General features: G+C 41.8%; 1 protein-coding gene across 1 annotated transcript in view; it reads right to left on the bottom strand.

Annotated features, from left to right (window-relative positions):
• Window positions 1-23,189, bottom strand: part of MYO18B (myosin XVIIIB) — a 1,084,067-nt gene that overhangs the window by 553,165 nt on the left and 507,713 nt on the right. Inside the window, exons 24-26 of the mRNA XM_077295498.1 lie at window positions 8,774-8,902; window positions 5,615-5,758; window positions 5,422-5,511 (exon numbers count right to left, since the gene is read on the bottom strand). Coding sequence (XP_077151613.1) covers window positions 5,422-5,511; window positions 5,615-5,758; window positions 8,774-8,902 — 363 coding nt within the window. The remainder of the gene's footprint in view (window positions 1-5,421; window positions 5,512-5,614; window positions 5,759-8,773; window positions 8,903-23,189) is intronic.

Raw genomic sequence — 23,189 nt, forward strand, 5'->3', positions numbered from 1 at the left:
CTTTCTCTGTTATCCTTAAAATGACCTTTTAGTATTAAGACTTTTAAGTCTGTCATACTGTGTCCAGGTCCAGAGAAATGTTTTCCCATATGTGTATCCATTTCATTCCTGATTGTGTGTCTGTGTAGATTCATCCTAGTTTGTAGTTTTTGCATAGTTTCCCCAATATAGATACTTCCAGGGCACCTCGTACATTGTATCATGTACACCACATTGGAGGATGTACATGAAAAGGAACGTGTGACCTTATAGTCCTGATTTGTGTTTGGAACACGGACTATATTTGTTGGTAATATGTGGGTACACGTTTTGCATTTTTTATTGTTGCATGGGAATGTGCCAGTCTCTGATAGTGATGAGAGGACACTTCTGAAAAGCAGATTCCTTAAGTTAGGGGGCTGCTTGTAGGAGAGAAGTGGTAGTTCTGGGAATATGTCTTTCAATTTGTGGTTACTGTGGAATATGGGTTGGAGATCAGCACTAGGGTTGAGCGATTTTTGCTTTTCTAGGGTCGAGTTGGGTTTTGTGAAACCCGACCTTCTCGAAAGTCGGATCGCGTGAAATCGGCCGATTCTACTGTAAAGTCGGGCTCCGGACCGGAACACGAAACCCAATATATATATATATATATTTTTTTTTTTTTCTCTCTCCCTCTCCCTCTCCTCCGTGCAAAGCATATGTTGTGTTTGACTGCGGAAATCACTGCAGCCCAAACGGTAATATGGCTCTATGACGCCGCAGAAACCAGGCCGGAACCTATGTCATCACGCTGCCCACACTCCTTAATTGGCTGAAAAAATGGCGGGGAAGGCGTCATACAAAACGCGACTTTGGCGCCAAGATCGCCGACCACGTGGCCGACCCCATGCTGGAGTCGGGTCGGGTTTCACGAAACTCGACTTTGCCAAAAGTCGGCGACTTTTGAAAATGAACGATCCGTTTCGCTCAACCCTAATCAGCACCAATTTTCCTTAGGATGCTCATGTGGGGATTTTATGTGACCACAAGAGGTACCCTGTTGTTATCCTCTCTCATTGGGCAGAAAGTATTCACATCGATTTTTCTGGCTAACACGGTACCACAATACAATTTGTTATTGTACATCATCAATAGCACCTTTACAAATATATTTACTTAGGAAATTGGTGACTTATTTCACCCGCTGTGTGAGTATATGTGTGTGCTTTGTACTTACTCAGTTTTGGTTGAGGTAGATACAGAAAGCATTTTCATTAAAATGTCCAGGCAGGTTTGTCCAGGCACAGACACTGAATGAGACACTTAGTCTCCATTTTATCTACCAAACCACGCCCCCAAGGTGGAATATGTGAGCAGTCATTCCCACTCATCTCTTTTAACTGCTCACAAAACCTGGCCCTGATACACCCCATTAACTCTCTGAGCACTATACATGCTGGAGAATGCTTTCCCGGGCTTACATCACCGAAGCTACCAACCTTGATGATACATACAGTATCTCCCCTCATGGACCTGTCTGTTGGACATCTTACTATATATATGTACTGCTCACTTTAACTATAATAATCAAGGTCTTACTTTTTAGTCTTCTATTTGCAGAATATAGTTGAGTGTATTATATTTCCTCTAGCAACCAGACACAGACTCCCCCCTTTCCCTGGTATTGAAGTGGATTATTCTGTGGATTTATTAAAATTTCCAAAAGCAACACCGCTTACCTTTTATTTCCCTCAATAATTCAGCAAGGACCCTCAACTGGTGCTCCTGGAATTTGTTTCCATGCATGCAGCATGTAACCACTGCAGCCAATCAGTGACTATGGTGGTTGTGTGCCATAATACTGGCATCAGGGCTCAGGGATAAGAGTCATGATGCCAGATGTATGACACATGACTGCTGCAACCACTGATTAGTCGCTGTATTCATGTTGTGACCAGAGGTAAACAAAAACTGGGAGAACTAGTGGAGAATCATCTCTGGGTCTTCGGTGGAAATGTCTACAGCTGTTTTTTTTTTTTTTTAAATAAAATCATAAGCTAGATAGGACCTTTAAAGGAGAAAGTGGTGTTGTAAAGTTATAGTCTTGTAAAGCTGCTAGAGAGTTAAAACAATAATTGTCAGTGGAAGTCACTCGTCCCTTTCCCTTAGCACCTTTTTAGCTCTCTTCCAGCAATTTTACCTGGGAAGCTAAAACAAGCAGCTGTGCATGGCCAATGCTTTGGGAATGAAGTCAGCTCTTATTAATTGAGATTTCTCTCTCAATAATAAGCTACTGGCTACGGCATATCCACTTGCTTAAGTTTCCTTTTACCAAATGTACAACTTGGCCATTCTGTGGCTTCTGATCAGGTACCAAATGTGAAACCAAATTGCTACTTTATAATAGTTAATGGAATGGATTCTCTGAATGCCATTCATACTGGCACTTTCCAGGCTTTACATTGCCTAATGTCTGTGCACTTTTCTGGGTGGCACCAGTAAAGTGAAGGAGGAGTGAATTTCTGGTCTTCATTGACTCTAGATCCTTTCAATGGCATAATTATCATTCAGGAAAGCAAAAATCCATAAGGTGATATGGACAATTTTATAGCATGATACAGGGAACATTCTGAAAACACTCACCACCTCCATTAATTTTAGGTTCCTCTGTGTAATCACTGTACACTTTTATGTCCTGATTGCATATGTTCTAAAAACATCATTATATCACTATTAGACATTATTAGTTGCCATACATAAAATTCAAAGTCTGCCTTTAAACTTTGTATAACTTGTCAGAATCTAGCTTAATTTCCAATTTCTACTTTACATGTCTTGATCTTGGACAGACTCATAGTTAATATTTGAGTGCTTTTCTGCTGAGCTGAGTGATAACAGTTTAGAATAGATTTATTAATACATACATAATAGCAAGGCTTAAGTCTATCAGCACATCTTTGGACGGGGATTATTCCTGGTAACTAATCAGGATTGTTAATTAAAGTAGAAAGCCATGATAAGAATCTTTGAAAAGTACAAGAATATATTACATATTAAACTCACTACTGCAGGCACAGTATAAAGGAGAACTGTCCTTCATATTTTTTGCTGATAGGTTTAAAATCCACCTATTCTATATTTTTATAAAATCAAAAGCACATGGAAATATTTTGTTTAGTGGAATAGTGCCATATTTCTCACCTTCAAGCACCAAGTAACTTAATTTTCCTTGACTGCAGACTCTCTATAATTTCAACAGCTTCTTCAGTCACCAAAAATGTGTATGATTTTTAACAGAGTTTTTGTCTCAGTATGTGAATGAAACTTATGGGCATATGGGCATATTGGGCTTGGAGGGGTATAAGGGCCAATCCCTCTGTTGCATGACTTGACCAGCAGGCAGCCACATTCCAGGGCAGTGCCATTCGTGAGAACTGTCAGTTGGTGGTCATGGGTGGCTAATACTATAATGTATGTTGCAGGGCACACTAAAGAAATAGTGGCTATGCCGGGCAGGATTTCAAAGTTGCAAATTTTGCACAACATTATATTTGAAGTATAGAAGCATGTCCTGAGTAATGTATATCCTGAGAGTAGTTAATTTTCCACCCTCCTTATTCTATCTGCAACACCAAGTAGACCAAGTAGGTCTATTAGGTATTATCAAACTGGTAATCAAAAATAGAGGGTGTCCCCAAGCTGTTTTTGATGACTATAACTTAAGTGCTTAAGGTGACTATAACTTTTTTTTTATTTTTAAATAAAAAAGTGAAATGGTGTGTATTTTTATTTCAAATAAAGGACTTTGTAAATATACACACAACCAAAATAATCTGTCTATGGTGGTTAGTAATGGAGAGGCGTCTAATAGATTCCTCTCCATTACTAACTTGTGGATTTGATGTCAGCAGCCATAAAACAGCTGACATCAACCCCACAAATATTAACACCACTTGCCACCACTACAGGGCAAGTGGGAAGAGCCGGGCAAAGCACCAGAGTTGCCACATCTAATAGATGCCCCTTTTCTGGGGTGGCTGCGGGTTGCTATTTTTAGGCTGAGGGGGCCAATATCCATGGCCCCATACCAATCTGAGAATCACAGCTGTCTGCTTTAGCTTGACTGCTGGTCAAAAATATTGAGGACTCAGGCCATTTTTTTACTATTTACTTAAATAATAAGAAAAAACGCTCTATTCTTGATAAACAGCAATGATAAAGCTGACAGCTGATGGTTGCAGCCTGGAGCTGTCAGTTTTGCCATGCTGGTTATAGAAGCTACCCCATGCCATTTTTTATTTATTTATAGCACAGGTGCAATCTGATGAACACTCCCATCAGCGGCGCTTGCTCTTTCTGTTATCAGCAACAGCAGGTGTAGACTGATAACAGTAGTACTCTCAAATCACCTGGTGCCTGTGTTTGGAGGTAAACTTTTTACATTCAGTCACAGCTGGTGACTCACGCTGTCATCTCGCAGCGTGGGAACCACATCTCTCTTTCCAGCAGTAATGATCTTACCGCCGATCACAGCTGCCGATTTTTCTCGCGTTGTCATACAGATGACAGGGTGGGAAACACCTGATGTTTGGAGTGCCAAACCCGAACAGTGACACGGACTTCCTGGAGAAGTCTGTGTCCTAGGTCCTTGACCGAACAGTAGGTGTTTAGTACAGATCCCGAACTTTACTGTTCGAGTTCGCCCATCTCTAATTATAGGCCATGTTCAGGTATTGCTGACATGCTAAAAATTTACAACAAGAATTTTGCAATACAAATCACTTCAGTGCAATAAATGTAGAAACGCGCATTGGGGCCTGACCAAGGTCTGGATGGGAACTGGTCTCATAAATGGGTAACTATTGCCTTTATTCACTTGCACCCAGATAGGTATGTTGGCACATTAAGCTATTTATACTGTGGCGGTGTTGTGTCCTGAAGGGAGTATGTGTAGTTACGCTCTACCTGACATTATCAATGACTTAAGCCATGACTAGGCTGTTACTAATTGATAAATTATATGTGCCTACTTTCCAGTTTCTCCAGGAGCCCCTGGGTCATTCTTTCACACCTGAGGATTAATTCACTTAATTATGTAAATTATTGATTTAACAAACTTTGTTTAGTTTTTTTGGTAATTGTTTGACTCTATGTCCTCCTTTATATACATGTAGATAAAAGTTTCAAAACTCTATCCACAGATAGAGAGAAAAATTTTATAGAAATATCAGCATGCTGCAAAGTATCTAAACCACAGCATGATCATTATATTTTGAAAAGACTAATATTTTCTCTGCAGATTTTACCCTTACAGTGTATACAAAATGAAATCCACAGTGTAGTCAATAACATATAAGCTCAGACTGCTATGTAGCTCCACACCCTAGAGTAGATGTCAATATAATCCGTTCCAATTACAGTCTACTAGGGTTTCTAATAGAAATCAGATTGTGGTTGCTTTACCTTGCTTTCCAATAGATCCACATTTTGTCTCAGATCATTTCTTGACTTCTCTGACTTCGTAAGTTTTGTTGATAAAGCAAGGATCTCCTCCTAAAGAACACATCATTATTATCACATCATATTGTAACTTACAACATGCATACGGTGTAAGCAGTGAAAAGTATACACTACTTTTACATAAGTAGTCACAAACCTCTTTTTTAAGGAAACTGGCCTCATCAACATGAATAGACAGTGAGGGTCGAATATGACACATCAGTTGCCACCACAGCCAATCTCGGATACAGTAGAATTTCCTGATATTTTTTTGGATACACTTGAGAGCAACCATCTGAATCTAAAATGATTAAGTGGAAAAATAAAATTACAAACATGAATATATTATGGGTTTACTAATGAAATGGTCAGTATCCTCTCATTAAAATGCAGTTCATTTATTAAAAAAAAATCTCAAGGCTATTAGCATAAATGGTTGCAGCATTAAACAGGAATTGTTCTTTCAACAAACTTTACGAAATGAACAGCACTTGCTGATATAAAATATTTTCAAATATATGTTATCAGAGAATTCTGCTTCTTTTGCCACTTATGAGCTACTTCCTCCACACCCCACTGCCTCCTGAACCCAACTTCCACTCTAAAAAAAAGCTCAACTACAGTATGTCTTTGTCAAGACAAAGAGACTGCAAACACAGCCATATATCAGGTTACAAACCTTTACTTTATGTTTAGGAAAGGGGGAGGAGTGAAGAGCAGAGTAAGAATACAGGTAGAGGTAGACCCAGAAAGATCATACTCAGCTTTATGAAAAGTATTTTACCTCACCCAGAGCTGTATTTATATTTCTACTGCCTAGTACTGCTGTATATTGTATCTACTATTCCCTTTCTACATAAACTTTGTGTTACAATTTTTTTTAACTTCCGATGATGTTCCGTTTTAGCCTCCAAGAATGAAGTGTGAAGTCTTATATGGAATATCATCAATGGGCTAGGGCTGTGGTCACTCCCTACTGCTGCTTTTACATTAATGAAATGAGACATTATCAGTGATGTCCATTTCAGGTGCTTTGCTGGGCTGGTCTTTGTTCTACTGAGCATGAGCTAGTTGTCACTTACGACTCATGATCAGTGTGCTCTCCTGGCTCACTGCACTTTCTCCCTTTCAATTTGCATTGGCAGTCCAAACCTTCACCAGCTCATCAAATTAAGAGCGATAGACAGGAAGGAACGATGGAGCATACAGCCTATCAAAATACAGTGATTGCGGTTAAGACAGAGAACTCACTGAGCATGCATCAGGATTGACAACCGATGCATGCTAAGTAATGAGAAATGATGAGCCAGGGAGTGCACTGACAGTGTATATTGAAAGGGAGAGGGCAAACCGAGCAGGGAGTATATACTGGATATGCAATGTAATTGACATATGGATCATTCTCATTAGACTAGAGACCAGCTCAGCTCTTTAAATGCCTCATGTCAGGACAGTAAAACAGTTATGGGGAGTGACTGTGCAGCGCCCCAGAGTCCTGGTCGTTGCAGTACTGTGGCTCCGCCACTAAGGGGAGCTATGGTACGTCTGATGGCATTGAAGGAGTTCATCTGACCAGGTATCACAGACACCAATACATTTCACAGCCAGGCCTCCAGGGGGAGCTAAGGGTTCTATTCATTAGGCCACTCCCTACACACTGGTAAAACTGGGGGTCAGGCAGGAAGTTGGGGAGAAAGCTGACTGAGTTGGAACCAGGCAACACCTTGTGGCAGAGGGTGTTGTGGGGGAAGATTCGGTAGGGTCCCTGTCAGGGGTGGGATCCTGACAGAGGCCTGGCAACTTGAGCGAACGTAACGGGACCGTGCCTGCTCAGCATAGCGGTGGTACCCAAGGAGGGACTGGAAGCGAGATAGATTGTGCTGAGTGAGAAACGAGATCAAAGCAACAAGGAGAATACCAGTAGGAGTCGTGCTGTAAGACCGAGGCAACATCCTACTGAGGCGCACAACCGGCGGCCGGAACGCCGAGGGAGTATTACAATATTCAGCTTCAAGCAATACTCTAAACCAACGGCAGGACAGTCAGTCAAAGGCGGGCTGTCTCACCTAAATCACCTATGCAGTCTTGGGGGGCAACCTGTGGAGAGGGGCGACTCTAGGGTCCCGGAAGAGCTCCGAGCCTACCCGTCATACGGGTGCCGTCCTAACCGTAACATCAGGGAGGGACGGAGGATTAGCAGAACATCATCTAATCAAGTTGTGAGGGAACTTAAGAAACGGACACAACAGTTGTGGGGACTTTCCGTAAGCACAGCAGGGAAGGACCACAACACATAGCGCTAGCAGGAAGGCACAGATTTCCACCTGTTAAGAGAACTCTGGAGGTGCCATTGGACCGGCCGGACTTGCGCAGCCTGGTTATCCGGATTCCGGACTGAGGGCCCAGAGATCTTCAGTAAAGAGGTAAAGAGACTGCAACCTGGTGTCCTCGTTATTTATTGCACCGCACCACTACAGCGTCACCACCACCATCACCCGTCATATCTATCACTGTACGCCCCTCAGCAGGGTCACGGACCGGGCCTAGCCACCGTGACAACCCCAGAGCAGAGACTCAGAGGCCCGGTACCGGGTACCCCTCGGCCCTGCGGCAGTGGGGGCGCTACAACTGCAACTCCTGCCCCGATAAGGTCCAATTTTAGAGCAGTAAAAGAAGCATGGGGAGTGACAGCAGTACCTTGAAAAATTGTTCCCTTTCAGTCTCCCCAGTGGAGGAAGCATCAAATGACATGTCAATGGAGGTGAAAAACAAATTGTGAAACAGCAAGTAGGCGTAGAGAGGAAATGGTAGAGAATTTTCTATTGATGTAAATGAGAAAAGTGGTTAATTTTTCAAACTAGAAAGATAGACATTGACTATTAGCTTTCAGACAATCACTTTATTAGTCCAAAGCTGCAATATCTAGTACAGCCACTACTATATAAACGGTATGTGGGTAAACAGAAAGGAAAAAAATGCTCCCCAAGCTTCATGGCTCCATCTAATAACTCATCAACTTGGTTTCCAGAAGTCAGGCTCCTACAGTTTAGATAACAATGGCCTACCTCATGGATAGGATAGGATATCAACATTCTGAACCTAGAAAACCCCTTCAATAAAACTGGGGTATATTGATTGATGCATGTGACTCAATATCCTTAATAGTTTTCATAGTTTAACTTATTAAGTATGAGGAGTAAACATGATACACCTAGCACAGTTTACAAAATGAGTTTATGATCCTTCATACATTCATACAACAGTACAGGGATGGTGGCACCAGGTGACTTGAAGAGTATATTCAATCAATCCTTGCCTTTATTTTCTTGAACTTTTGTCGACAAAGAAAACCTCTGCATGCTGCTTGAAAAAGGATCATATTTTGGGAAATCATCTTTTCCCGCTGTTTTTCTAGCCTGGGGAGAACACCAGATTTCATGAACACCTATGAGGAATAATATATAGTTACAGTATGCTTCAGAAACAATCAATACTGCATCACACTGTGCTAACATGAGCTCTGATAGTAGTATGTTTAACATCTTAAAAAAACAACAGCAGAAAAAAGAATCCATAGAAATAATGATTAAAAATTAAAGCAAACAAAAAGGAATGCCAAGATGAAACATTAAAATGTGCGGCTATAGTGTAGGTTAAATAGAGAAGGAATAATCATCTGGGGCTGCTTTTAATAATATAATTTGGATTCTTCACGCTACATAATAATATAATTGGAAAAATCTTCACGCTACAGCATGCGATGACACTCTTGTGTGTTTCTAACTTTGTAGATTTTGCAGTTTTGACCTAATGTTATGCAGTTACTGAACACAGTGCCTATAATTTGCTATGGGCCAATAGAGTTACTGTGAATTGAAATGTAAGTACAAGTAGTATTTCTTTTAGAAGACTAATAACAGAAATAATGCTTCTAAGATAAGGACCTCCTGGAGTCACCACAAAGCAGTGCAAAGCATGGTAACAGATTCAAGACAAAGGACATACACCTCTGCATCATTGCTAGTTGCGTGACCCCTATAACTTGTCAATGTCCCACATACAAAGCAAAACCATAAAAAAGAGTTTGCTGACTCTGGTGTTGAGTTTTCTGACAAAGGCAAGACCTGAAAACCATAAAATGTTTGGGATGAATTGAAACTCTGAAATGCTTGGTTGCATCTCTTATCATCAATGCAGAACTCATCTTCCAATGATCCCACAGAAAAACTGCCAGTCTTTTCATTAGAGTGGAAAATCTTGTGTTAAGATGTAGAAAGACCAACTTGCTGATCAAATGTATATTACATGTAGGATAGAGACAGGTAGCGAGGATGTCTTTGAGGCTCCCTGCACTGCAGTGTATTACCTTTTGGCATTTCCCATCAGACTTGAGAAGAATAACGGCATGGAATCCTGCACTATTTTTCTGGTCAAATTCACAAGCGGTGTCCATCATACAGCAGAAGCAACAATAAATCATGATTTCTGTAATACGCAAAGGTGAACATAGCCTAATGCAAACAATGGTATAAGATGTCCTCTATCTATAATCTATACGCATTTCTATGAACATCTTTGGTATGTGAAGAAGAAACTTCACAGATAAAACTTTTCTTGATAGCAATGGTAAACAGGTTTTATCTGTAAATTAATTGTCTGCTTTAACATTCAGAAAAGAAGTGAAAAATCACATAACATATACTTTGTTGGGCTTGCATTAATTAATATACAATATTTTAAAGAGTTTTTTTTCCATATGTGCCATATTGATGGACCCTCACCAATGTCAAGCAAGTTGGGCTCCAACCCCAGCACCTCTGTCAATCAGAAAGAGGTCCATGCCATCTCCATTGGTTACTAGGCACAGCAGGATACAATTGGTATTGGCTATGCCCCTAATATTATAGCTCAGAACAGTTCTGTCTTACTTGATACCTTGCCAAGCCACTGCCACTATATGCCTTGCAGGTGAATGGAGCGAGGCTCCAGGAGTTTGACCTTCACTAGTCAGGCACTGACTACAGCCTGGAACCCCAATATAAGAACATCCTCTTTACTACATTACTTGCTTAATTTAAAATTATGTACATTTATTACAACCAATAACTGTTACATAAATTACAGAGGTTGACCGGTTGAAATTATTTTATTCCATTCACTTCTTGTACCTAAAAATAACAAATACAGGAATACTTACCATAGATCTCAGCTCTTGTCTCTTTATTGGTATGGTTGTGGAGGTGTCATCACATCAACATCACAAGACTGCTGCAGCCAATCACAGGGCTCAGTGGTGATGGCTGCAGCAGTCATAAGATGTTGTTATGACTTTACAACTGCAGCCATATAAACACACTCCAGAGGCAGCAGTGAAGAGCTGGCGCTAGAGTGACAGCAAGTAAATACAACTGTATATGGTAGTTTCAAGTCAATGGAAAATACAAAATTTTAAGCTTTGTTACCATTTTATCTGAAATGTAGTTTTAATGGGATTTTCTGAGATTTTAACATTGATAAACATTTTTACCATGAACAATGAATGTGTGGAATAGTCTATCTCAGAAGTTGCTCACTGCGGGAACCTGTGTGGTTTCAAACAAGGCTTGGATGTTTTTTCAAAAGAAAATAACATAAATGCTTTTGAAAATCTGTAAAGTTATTTTCTGTATGTTTGGTCCAGTGGAACAACAATTAGGATCAACATTAGTTCTTTTGAAGACCACTTGATCATGCGTTGTGGTTGTGCGTGTGCCCATGACCTTTCCTTTTGTCCTTTCCAATCCCTTGCTTGAATTGATTAGATGTGTGACTGTTTTTAACTGTATCAACTATGCAACTATGTAATTATGGTATATCCTTAGTATAGGCAAATCACATTTTGATAGGTAAGTCAACAAACAAAGAAAAATAAAAGAAAAATTGGTATGAACCTGCTTTTCATGAAAAATGTACGTTGAGTTTTCTATGCAGATTTTCCCCATAGACTTGCAATAGATGTAGAAAATCTGCAGGTAAATCTGTAATGCCATAGCATGTTGGCTACTGGCATTACTGTAATTGGTGGACCGCATTACACAAGACCCCATGACATGATGCTCGTCACAGTGTGTTCAGGAAACAGTTCAGGGAGAGTTATTATAAAAGGAAGAGAGTAGTTTAGAGCAGGCATATACAGTAGTCAGGTTTTAATAACATTGCTATGTGTATTTGTATACTGCTTCTGCAGCATTAAAGGGGTTTTCCCACAAACAAAGTTAATTTTTAAGTTGATTTTAACCAATACATCTTGGAATAATAATATTTTCACAATTGGATGTGTTTAAAAAATGCTCCTGTGCTGAGGTAATCTTAATGTGCCCCTGCTGTGTACTGTGTAATTGCTGTGCCTGACAAGACAGGAACATGGTCTGATCACACCACATCTCCTGGGCAGGGGAGGAAGCAAAAGAACGGATACAGACAGCATAGCATGGGATCACAGATGATTCTTTTTGTGAGGTAAAGCATTTCCCTGCCTGTTTTAAAAAAATTGTTTTAAATCAAAGAAAGAATTATTTGCAGTCCTGTGCTGTAATGTCTGTATACTTTTTTTGCTTCCTCACCTGCACAGGATATGTGGTATGATCAGACCATTTACCTGTATGGTCAGACACGGCCATTGCACAGCACATAGCAATCTATTACTATTTCAAGATCTAATGATTAAAATATTCTTTGCTAGTTCTTTTCAGGGTTATATATTTTCCTTTCTGTTGTAAAAAATCTGTTACCTGCATTCAATGAAGAGAATGTTTAGGGTTAGAGGCATCTAGGCAGGGTTTAATATTACTATTGCAGTACTACTATACCCCCGCTGCTGCTCCGTTAAAACAACAGTCCTTGTCTGGGCTAAATATATTCCTTTCTGTTGTAAAACTGCTGTTAGGCTGGTTTCACACTTGCGTAGGGCAGAGCTGCAGAGGGCTTAGTTCCTCCATTAAGCCCCACCCACTATCACACCTCTTCCATTCAGCTGCGCCTACGTCGGCATGCGTCCTGCTTACCTATCATTAACATTGGGTATGCAGGCCATGCGAATGTATGCAGATGACACAGCGCCGACCACAGCAAACATGTTGCGTTTGATGCAGTACGACGCATGCGGAGGCATCCGCATACATTCGCATGGCCTGCATACCCAATGTTAAAGATAGGTACGCAGGATGCATGCCGATGTAGGAGGAGCTGAATGGAAGAGGTGCGGTATTGAGAGGGGCTTAACTGAGGAACTACGCAGTCCTCCGCAGCTCTGCCCTATGCAAGTGTGAAACCAGCCTAACCTGCATTCAGGAGGAAAAGCTTAGGATTAGAGGCATCTAGGCAGGGTTTAAAATTACTAATGCAGTACTAGTATACCAGTGCTGCTCATCTGTTAAAACAACTTGTCAAGGCTAAATATATTTAATGCCATAAAGTTTTCAGGCATATATACCTAATTTAAAATGTGCAAGGCGTGCAGTAACAATCAGGGAAGTGGACACGCTGCTGATGGTGCATGCAGAAGCAGAGAACGAGGCCATAGGCCAAGTGAAACTGTGCTGCTGCGAGACCACAATAAACATGCTCATCTATGAGACCTGGCTCCCTGGCTCACTTTGAAAAGGGGCCCAGGATACTACTCTTGAAGCCAGAATAGTGCGAACAGGTGGTTGGTTGGATAGAAGATAATGCTGCCAGTATGTTTCCCAGTACCACTCTGTCTTCCACATGGTCCAGTTTCACTAGCTAAGAGTCATAACCCTGACCCCGATCCTCCTTTTTCCCACCATGGTGAGTCCCAGACGACAAGTGATCTCACACTTGGACACTCCGAGGAGCTCTTTGCATTTCCATTAATTGATTCTGGCCTCTCTCCCTGCACATTTCAAGAGGGACATGAGAAGCTCGTATGTAGTGATGCCCAAATATTTCAGCAGCCATGATCAGAAGAAGACGACAGTGGCAAACGATAATTAATGTTTCAAGAGGTAGATGATAGTAAGGCACAGTTTCTACCAAGTGATGCTGTTAAGTCAACAAAATAGGAGGACGAGGGTGCAGAAGTGGAAGACGAGGTAATGGACCCAACCTGGGAAGGTGCTATGCAGTGCGAAGCCAGCAACGCAGAGGGATAAGCATCTGCTGCATGGCGACAGACAGGGTGAGGCAGTGGGTGTGCTAGAGAGAGAAGTTGAGCAACTGCTCCCCAGACCACCCACACATGTGAAGTTTTCAGGCCAAGGGTTAGGTGATTCCCAGGCTGGTGCTTTTTTAACGAAAGTGAGGATGAACAAATGGTCATTTTCAACCTGTGCCATATCAAGGTCAGTGGGGGCCTGATCACTACCAGCCTGAGCACAACCAGCATGCTCAGCCACATGTCATCAAAGCACCCAACTAGGTGTGTTAATGCCTGGGTCCACAATCAGTGCTTGCGAGTGACACTACCGCCTCTCTCCCTGTGCTATATGTGGTCCAATTCCCTGTCCAAGATGCAGGCGCAGTTGCCTCCAGACATGCACCTGTCATTGTGCATTCGCAAGCAACAATGTCCAATTCCTTGTCCCAGCATTCTGCTGTCCCTACCCCAGGCCTTGGAACACAAAAGAAAATACTCAGCAACACTTGCAAGTGCCAGCTCATCAACAATGCGAGATGTAATCATGTGCCGGATCTCCACATTAAATATGTTGCTAAGGTTTTGTGAGCAGCAGAGGGCTGTAGTTCAATACCAGCTACAACATGCTCATCAGCATTTCAGTCAACATCCACACATAACAACCGATAAGTGGACATGGATGTCTGACATCTGTGAAGTTCTACAAAACTTTGAGGAATCAACCAAAATGGTGACAGGTGATGAGACCATAATCAGGGTAACCATCCCACTTAGGTGTCTACTCAAACGATTGTTGCTCACAATTAAGGAAAAAAGCTTTGCATGTGGACCAGGTGGAGATGGAGGAAGAAAGTACACAGGATGATACCCAACCCAGCCTCATCCAAAATATTTTATGGTTATTAAGGAAGCCTTCACACTTTTCCTTATTATTTGCATTGATTGGACAGATAGTTTTGAATTAGAGGCATCTAGGCAGGGTTTAATATTGCTATTACAGTACTTGTATACTGCTGCTGCACCGTTAAAACAGCAGTCCTTGTTGGGGCAATATATTTTCCTTTCCTTCCTGCTGTTACCTGAATTGAGTGACCATGGTCACCATGGTAGGCACAGAAAGTACCATCAAATGTTGATATGGCAGACACCCAAATGGATCGTCGCTGTCATGGGGTTGTGCGATCGACCTGAGGTTATTCAGGCTTGTGGGACCGTCCCGACACCGGGGCCATGACCCCGGATTGTTTTTGGTCCGAAAAAGAGTCATTATAGTTATTCTTTGCAAATCTTTGGCAGGCCATTATGCGTCACTCTCTCCAAACGTTTAGAAGGTCATTTCCACATAATGACTAGGAACATTGAGTGCCGGCCTGATCCCTCAAACTAGGGGGAATTTTACTCTATCCCTGTTCCATGGATTACCCCGGAAGGTGGAGATGCCGAGGTCACGTACCTTGCTGTGCACACCCAGGGAGGTGTGAGGCTGAAGTGTATAGGATTACACAAACCATACAGACAAGGGTAGACAGACAGGGATGAAAGAAAACTACAATCTTGCATATATACTCACAAAACAACAGAGTGGAACAGAGCTAGGTAGGAGAAACCAAATAGGAGAGCATGAGGAAAAGCATGCAAACCAACTCCAAGCAGAAATTTACTGAACAACTCTCCAACCATCTATTCTAAACACTAAATTACTCCTCCAACAGCTAACCATGAAGTAAATTATCACTGGGAATTCCAAAGTGCCAGTGGGGCCGAGCATATATACCAGAGGGGAGTGGCTAACACAGAAAAGCTAACGCAATTCAGGAGGAGAGCTTCAGGAGATAAACTGAACTGATTAATCCTTGCAATGACAGAAAAAGGAAAAAAATGCACTGTTAAATAGGAAGGTAAAGCAGTTCTAATCAGTACAGGATTTCAAGTGACCAAATGCTGCGATCTTCTGGCCCTTCTCTGTCACATTATCCTCATGACAGTCATTATAGTTACTCTCCAAATCTTTTGAGGGCCATTATGCATCACGTTCCACAAATCTTTAGAGGGTCATTATAGTAAAGTTCTCCAAATCTTTAGAGGGTCATTAGAGGTCACTCTCTAAAAATGTTTACGTCATTATAGTCAATCTACAAATCTTTAGAGGGCTATTATGCATCACTCTCTTCAAGTCATTAGAGGGTCATCATAGTCACTCTCTTCAAATCTTTAGAAGGTCATTACAGTCACTCTCTCCAAATTTTTAGAGGGTCATCTAAGTTTTGGCAGTTCTTGCATTACCCGCATAGGCTCTGCGAGTTTCAGAGTCCTTCCTTCATAAATTAACCCCTTTAACACCCAAGCCTGTTTTCGCCTTCATGACAGGCCGAATTTTACAATTATGACCAGTGACGCTTTATGAGGTAATACCTCTGGAATGCTTGAATGGATCCCACTGATTATGAGAGAGCTTTTTTGGGACATCATTTCGAGTTTAGAAGGCCCTTGGCATGCCTAAACAGTGAAAACTCTCCACAAGTGACCCAATTTTAGAATGCTGACCCCTCAAGAAATGTATCTAGATGTGTGGTGGGCACCTTGAACCCCATGTGTTTCACAGAAATTTATAAAGTTGAGCGGTGAAAACAAAATATCAATTGTTTTCCACAAAAATGTTCTTTTAGCCCCAATTTTTTATTTCCACATGGGTAACAGGAGAAAATTTCTCCTGAGTACACAGATACCCCACATGTGATGGAAAATTACTGTTTGGGTGCACTGCAGGGCTCGGAAGGGAAGGATCAATGTTTCACTTTTTGAGCGCAAAATTGGCTGGGATAATTAGCGGACACCATGTCATCTTGATGTGCTTAAACAGTGGAAACACCCCACAAGTGACCGCATTTTGGAAACCAGACCCATCAAGGAATGCAACTATATGTGAGGTGGGCACCTTGAACCCCTAGGTCCTTCACAGAGGTTTATAACATTGAGGTGTGAAAATAAAAAAATAAAAAATAAAAAAAATCCTACAAGAATGTTACCTTAGCTCCATTCTTTTAGATTTACAAGGATACCAGGAGAAATTGGACCATACAATTTGTTATGCAATTTCTCCATAGTACACCAATACCCCACATGCGGGGGAAAACTACTTTTTGGGCACATGGCAGGGCTCAAAAGGGAAGGAGCGCCATTTGATTTTTTCAACGCAAAAATTAGTTGGAATCATTAGAGGATGCCATGTTCCATTTGGAGAGCCCTTGATGTACCTAAATAGTGGAAACTCCCCACAAGTGACACAATATTGGAAATTGGACCTGTTAAGAAATGTATCAAGATGTGCAGTAAGCACCTTGAACCCCCAGGTGCTTCATGGAAGTTTATAACGTTGAGTTGTGAAAATATAAAAATTTACAAAAATGTTATTTTTCCCAAAAATTTTTTTATTCTCACAAGGGTAACAGGAGAAAATGGAACTCAAAATTTGTTGTGCAATTTCTTCTGAGTATGCAGATACCCCATATGTGAGAGAAAACTACCAATTAGGTGCAGAACAGGGCTTAGAGAGAAAAAAGTGATGTTTTTGAATGCAGACTTTGATAGAATGATTTGCGGATGTCATGTCGCATTTGTAGAGCCCCGGATGTGCCTTAACAGTGATCCCATTTTCGAATCTAGATCTCTCAAGGAATTTATCTAGACATGTGGTGAGCAACTTGAACCCCCAGGTGCTTCACAGAATTTGACAGCGTTGATCTGTGAAAATGAAAAAAAAAATTCCCCACAAAAATGTTTGTTTAGCCCCATTTTTTTTTTCATTTTCACAAGGCTAGCCGGACAACATGGACTCCAAAATTTGTTGTGCAATTTTTTCTGAGTACATCGATTTCCCATACGTGGTTGAAAACTACTTTTGAGGCACAGTGCAAAGCTCAAAATGGAAGAAGCGCCATATTGGAGTACTGATTTTGCTGAAATTAGGGTGTCATGTCACAATAGCAAAGCCCCTGAAGTGCCAGAACAGCAGAAACCCCCCATAAATTACATCATTTTACAAACTGTACCCTCCAATGAATTAATCTAGGGGTGCAGTGATCATATTGACACCACATGTGCCTAACAGAATTCTATACCATTGGGCGGTGAAAAAAGAATAATTACATTTTTACCACTAAAGAGTTCTTTTATCACCCCATTTTTAATCTTTCTACAGGCTATGTCACGCTGTGAAGGTCTGCAGTAAGGAAGAGAGGCCTCAAACTGTCCCTAGAGCTGGGTTCCTAACTATCCCTATTCTGGGGGTACTCGTAACCCCTTTCTGACATCAGGCGTACATTTTTTGCCGATGTCGGACTCCCTCCACTTGATGTGAGCTCCGGTGGAGAGCCCACATCTTTCCCAGCACATATCAGCTGTTTTCAACAGCTGACATGTGCCCCGAATAGCCGCGGGTGGAATCGCGATCCACCGTGGCTATTAACCCCTTAAATGCCGCTGTGAAACGCTGACATTGGCATTTAAATTGCACTTCCGGCAATTGGTCTGGAAATACGCACACAGGTGACCCCCATCATGTGATCGTGGGTCACCGATTTGTTGGCATGACAACTGGAGGTCTCCTGGAGACCTATATAGTTGTCTGTGCTGGCTTGCTGCGAGCGCCACTCAGTGGTCGGCGCTCATAGCAAGTGAGTGAATCTTATCCAAAAAATCTGCTATATAGAGGCAATCTGACCATCTCTATGCAGCACAGCTGATCGGATTGTGGCAGCTTCTATTCTCCCATGGAGACTATTGAAGCATGCCAAAAATTAAAAAAAAATTAAAACAAATAAATATATAAAAGTTCAAATCATCCGCCTTTCATCCCATTCAAAATAAAACAATAAAAATAAAATCAAACATACATATGTTTGGTATTGCTGCACTCAGAATCGCCCGATCTAGCAATAATAAAAAGAATTAACCTGATTGCTAAACGATGTAGCGAGAAAAAAGTCAAAATGCCAGAATTAAATTTTTTTGGTCGCCGTGACATTACATTAAAATGCAATACCGGGCGATCAAAAGATCGTATCTGCACAAAATGGTATACAAAAAAATATAACATCCAAAAAATTATCAAAATATATGTAAGGTATTGGTTGATATTCTGGCCATAATATGTAAGCTGGCAACCCGCGTCAAGAAACCTTATGTTTGCCAGTCCTACTCTAACATGAAAACCACAAAAAGAGAAAAAAATCCTCCAATATTCAAGAAAAAAACAGAAACATTCAGAGATGCTTACCTGACTAAATGGGCCTCAATACAATTGCACTATTTTGCAATTGAGACTAATTTGTCTCATCATTTCTGCTGAACTTGGAAATATCTTTTATGTGGCTATACAGTACATCTTAGCCATATGACGAGACAATTTGCCTCCAGGAGTGCAGACTAGTGTTGAGCATTCCGATGCTGCAAGTATCGGGTATCGGCCGATACTTGCTGTATCGGAATTCCGATACCGGGATTCCGATACTCTTGTGGTATCGGGTATCGGAACAACATTAATGTTAAAATGTGTAAAATAGAGAATTAAAATAAAAAATATCGCTATACTCACCTGTCCGACGCAGCCGGGACCTCAGCGCAGGAACCGGCAGCGTTGTTTGTTTAAAATTCCCGCTTTTACATGGTTACGCGAAGTCCCGGCTTGTGATTGGTCAGGGCGGCCATGTTGCCGGGCCGCGGACCAATCACAGCAAGCCGTGACGAAAATACGTCACGGCTTGCTGTGATTGGTCCGCGTCCCGGCAACATGGCCGCCATTAACCAATCACAAGCCGTGACGTCACGGGAGGCTGGAAACGCGCTCATTTTAAAAAGGGCGCGTGTCCAGCCTCCCGTGACGTCACGGCTTGTGATTGGTTGCGTCGCGGTCAACCAATCACAAGCCGGGAGGCTGGACACGCGCCCATTTCAAAATGAGCGCGTCCAGCCTCCCGGCTTGTGATTGGTTGATCGCGGCGCAACCAATCACAAGCCGTGACGTCACGGGAGGCTGGACACGCGCCCATTTCAAAATGAGCGCGTCCAGCCTCCCGGCTTGTGATTGGTTGATCGCGGCGCAACCAATCACAAGCCGTGACGTCACGGGAGGCTGGACACGCGCCCATTTTAAAATGAGCGCGTGTCCAGCCTCCCGTGACGTCCCGGCTTGTGATTGGTCAGGGCGGCCATATTGCCGGGACGCGGACCAATCACAGCAAGCCGTGACGTAATTTCGTCACGGCTTGCTGTGATTGGTCCGCGTCCCGGCAACATGGCCGACCTGACCAATCACAAGCCGGGAATTCACGTAACCAAGTAATAGCGCGATTTTTAAACAAACAACGCTGCCGGTTCCCTCGCTGAAGTCCCGGCTGCGTCGGACAGGTGAGTATAGCAATATTTTTTATTTTAATTCTTTCTTTTACACATTTATATGGTTCCCAGGGCCTGAAGGAGAGTTTCCTCTCCTTCAGACCCTGGGAACCATCAGGGATACCGTCCGATACATGAGTCCCATTGACTTGTATTGGTATCGGGTATCGGTATCGGATTGGATCCGATATTTTGCCGGTATCGGCCGATACTTTCCGATACCGATACTTTCAAGTATCGGACGGTATCGCTCAACACTAGTGCAGACCCATGTCTGTGAAGATTGCAAACTGTCATTGTAGTCTCCAGTATGATGTTGTCCCCAGTATGCTGTAATCCCCAGTACGTTGTAGTCCCAGCATGCAGCGGTGAATTAGGAGGGCTCTCAAAGCTACAGAAATGCCAAACATATGGATGCTAAATGTGGTATAGGCACACTGGGTCTCTGAAGGGAGAGGGCCATTTGGATTTGGGAGTGCATAATTTGCTAAATTTCCTTTAGGTGGTGAGCAGCCATTTTGCTTTTTCAGAGCCTTTGTGCTACCAGTAACATGGAAGTTATATTATATTATATATAATTATATATATATATATTATATATATGTTATTATTATATATATTATACTATATTTCCACTCACAGATGATGGACCTGAGTGAGGGCTTTTTTTGTGGATTGATATGAAGCTTTTGTTAGGAACAATTTACATAACATTTGGGATCACATTTATCCAGTGCTCTATGTTGAGTACTTATATCGGGGTTTCCATCTAAATCTCCAAGTGACGTGATTCAGGTTTAACCCCCGAAGGATCCATTCACTATAATGAGGCAGCAGAGTTACTCTGGGCTCTATCTTGCCTCTGTTCAGCAGTGTCCTTCTTTTCAGAAGTGCACAAAACTGAAGCCTACAGCAGTTCTATACACACCTAAAAAAACGGACACCATCACATCTGCCTCATTATAGGGAATCTTCCGCCAACAGTTACATCTGTATTATATATTACATGTAAACCTTAGTGTAAGCACTGAGCACAGAGCTCAGGATAAATGCGAGCCAAGCCTTACTGCAATTCGTGGGAGACAGAATGAACAAATCAACAGCAGGTAACAAATTGTTTTTTTTTTATTTTTTATGCCGCTCCTCATGTGGTATGAATGGTTAGTAGTTATGGGTGAACCCCTGGATGTTCAGGTCTGGCGGGTTCGGCCGAACAGTTAAAAAAAGTTTGGTTTGGGTACCAGAACAGTACCCAAACCCCATTTCCATGAATGGGGGGCCCAAATATGCAGTGTTTGCCATGCTGTCATGTGCATGACAGCATGGAAAACACTGCCTCTAATCGGCGGTATGATCATTACCGCTGGTCAGAGAGCCACAACTTCTTTGCTGTCAGATGACAGCTTGACCATGCAGCTGTGACTGGAGGAAAAAAGTTTACCTACTGTCACAGGTGTCGACTGATGGGACTACTGCTCCCATTAGGCTACGCGTGCTGCCACCAATAACCGCGAGAGCAGGCAGTGGCTGATGGGAGTATTCATCAGCCGACACCTGTGCTCTAAATAAATAATAAAAAAATATGTGTTCTCCTGTATTTTTGATAACGAGCAAAGCAAAACTGACAGCTGTGGGCTATAACCCTCAGCTGTCAACTTTAGCAAGGCTGGTTATCAAGAATAGAGGGGTCCCCATTGCATTAAAATTATTTAAATAAATATTTTAAAAAATGGTGTGCGGTCCCCCCCGTTTTTGACAAGCAGCTAAGCTATAGCAGACAGCTTGGAGCTCGTATTCTCAGGCTGGCAAGGGGCCATGCATATTGGCTCCCCCAGCCTAAAAATAGTAGCCCACAGCTGCCCCAGAAAATGCACATGTAATAGATGTGCCAATTCTCAGCTCCTCTCACATGCCCTGCAGTTGTGGCAAGTGGGGTTCATATTTGTGGGGTTGATGTCACCTTTGTATTGTTCATTGACATCAATCCCACAGGTTAGTAAAGGAGAGGCATCTATAAGATGCCTCGCCATTACTAATCCTATAGTTACATTTTAAATAAACACACAGCCAGAACAAAGAACTTTATTTGAAATAAAAAACACTTTTACTTTTTCATTTAAAAATAACAAACACAGTTATACTCACCTAACACCCACTCCATTGAAGCCATGATCTCCTGTAAAAGACAGAAAATGATAAACAAAAATACTCACCTAATGCCCACTCTACTGAAGCCATGGTCTCCTGTAAAAAACAAAAATAAAAAACAACCATATCCCTCACCTGTCCAACGTTCTGTCCCACACTGTAACCCATGTCTGCAACAAATAGTTTTTAATTTGGATGGTACCAAGATGAGACCGTCCAGGCTGAAAACCATGGGAGAATGAACTGTTGCAAGCGCAGCCTCAATGACTAGCAGTGACATCATCAAGGTTACTGCAGGTCACTGAGACTGCATTCCCAGCAGGGCCCCTAAACTGCAGGACTCACTGAGCTCAGCACTACACCATGAGACTTTTTCTCACAGTGCTACCAGTCATGTCACTGAGGTCACCGCAGTTCAGGGGCATGGCTATTAAAAGATGGAGTAGCTTTTTTCTTTCTTTCTTTTTAATTTTGCCTTATATACAAATAGTTATACTGGAAAGAATGTTTTCTAACATTTTTTCCCATTTTATCTTGTTTTCTACAATGTTTTATTGTCAGTCAGTAACAGTAGAGTAATACTCTGAAAACATTGTTCCCAGTAGTGACCTGGACGTCAGAGAAGCAGCTTCCCCATGCTGTTCCCATTTCATTTCAGTGCTTTTTCTATCAATTTCAGCGATTTTACTGCCCCCCAGCCATCCAAGTAGAGTCTTTCAGAAAAATGCTTTAGTTTTCCATTAACTTCCATTAAACTCGTTACTCGGGTCAAGCTGACCGAGCATCTGACCTGCTCGATTCGAGCACCGAGCACTCGAGCATTTTACTGCTCAATCATTACTATCTGAAACCAAGTTTATAATAAAAATAAATATCATATTCCAACAGTTCTATAAGTTGCTTTCTCACAAAGCCCCATAGACAATTATAAAAAAAACTGCACAACACATTACAACTATGTTCAACATTAGAAAAAGTGTAAAACATTAAAATTATATTTAATAAAGGCAAAACTGTAAAACATTAGAAATACGTTAATTTAATTGCAAAAATG

This window comes from Ranitomeya variabilis, chromosome 1 (genome assembly GCF_051348905.1).
Source record: "Ranitomeya variabilis isolate aRanVar5 chromosome 1, aRanVar5.hap1, whole genome shotgun sequence".
Taxonomy (NCBI): Eukaryota; Metazoa; Chordata; class Amphibia; order Anura; family Dendrobatidae; genus Ranitomeya; species Ranitomeya variabilis.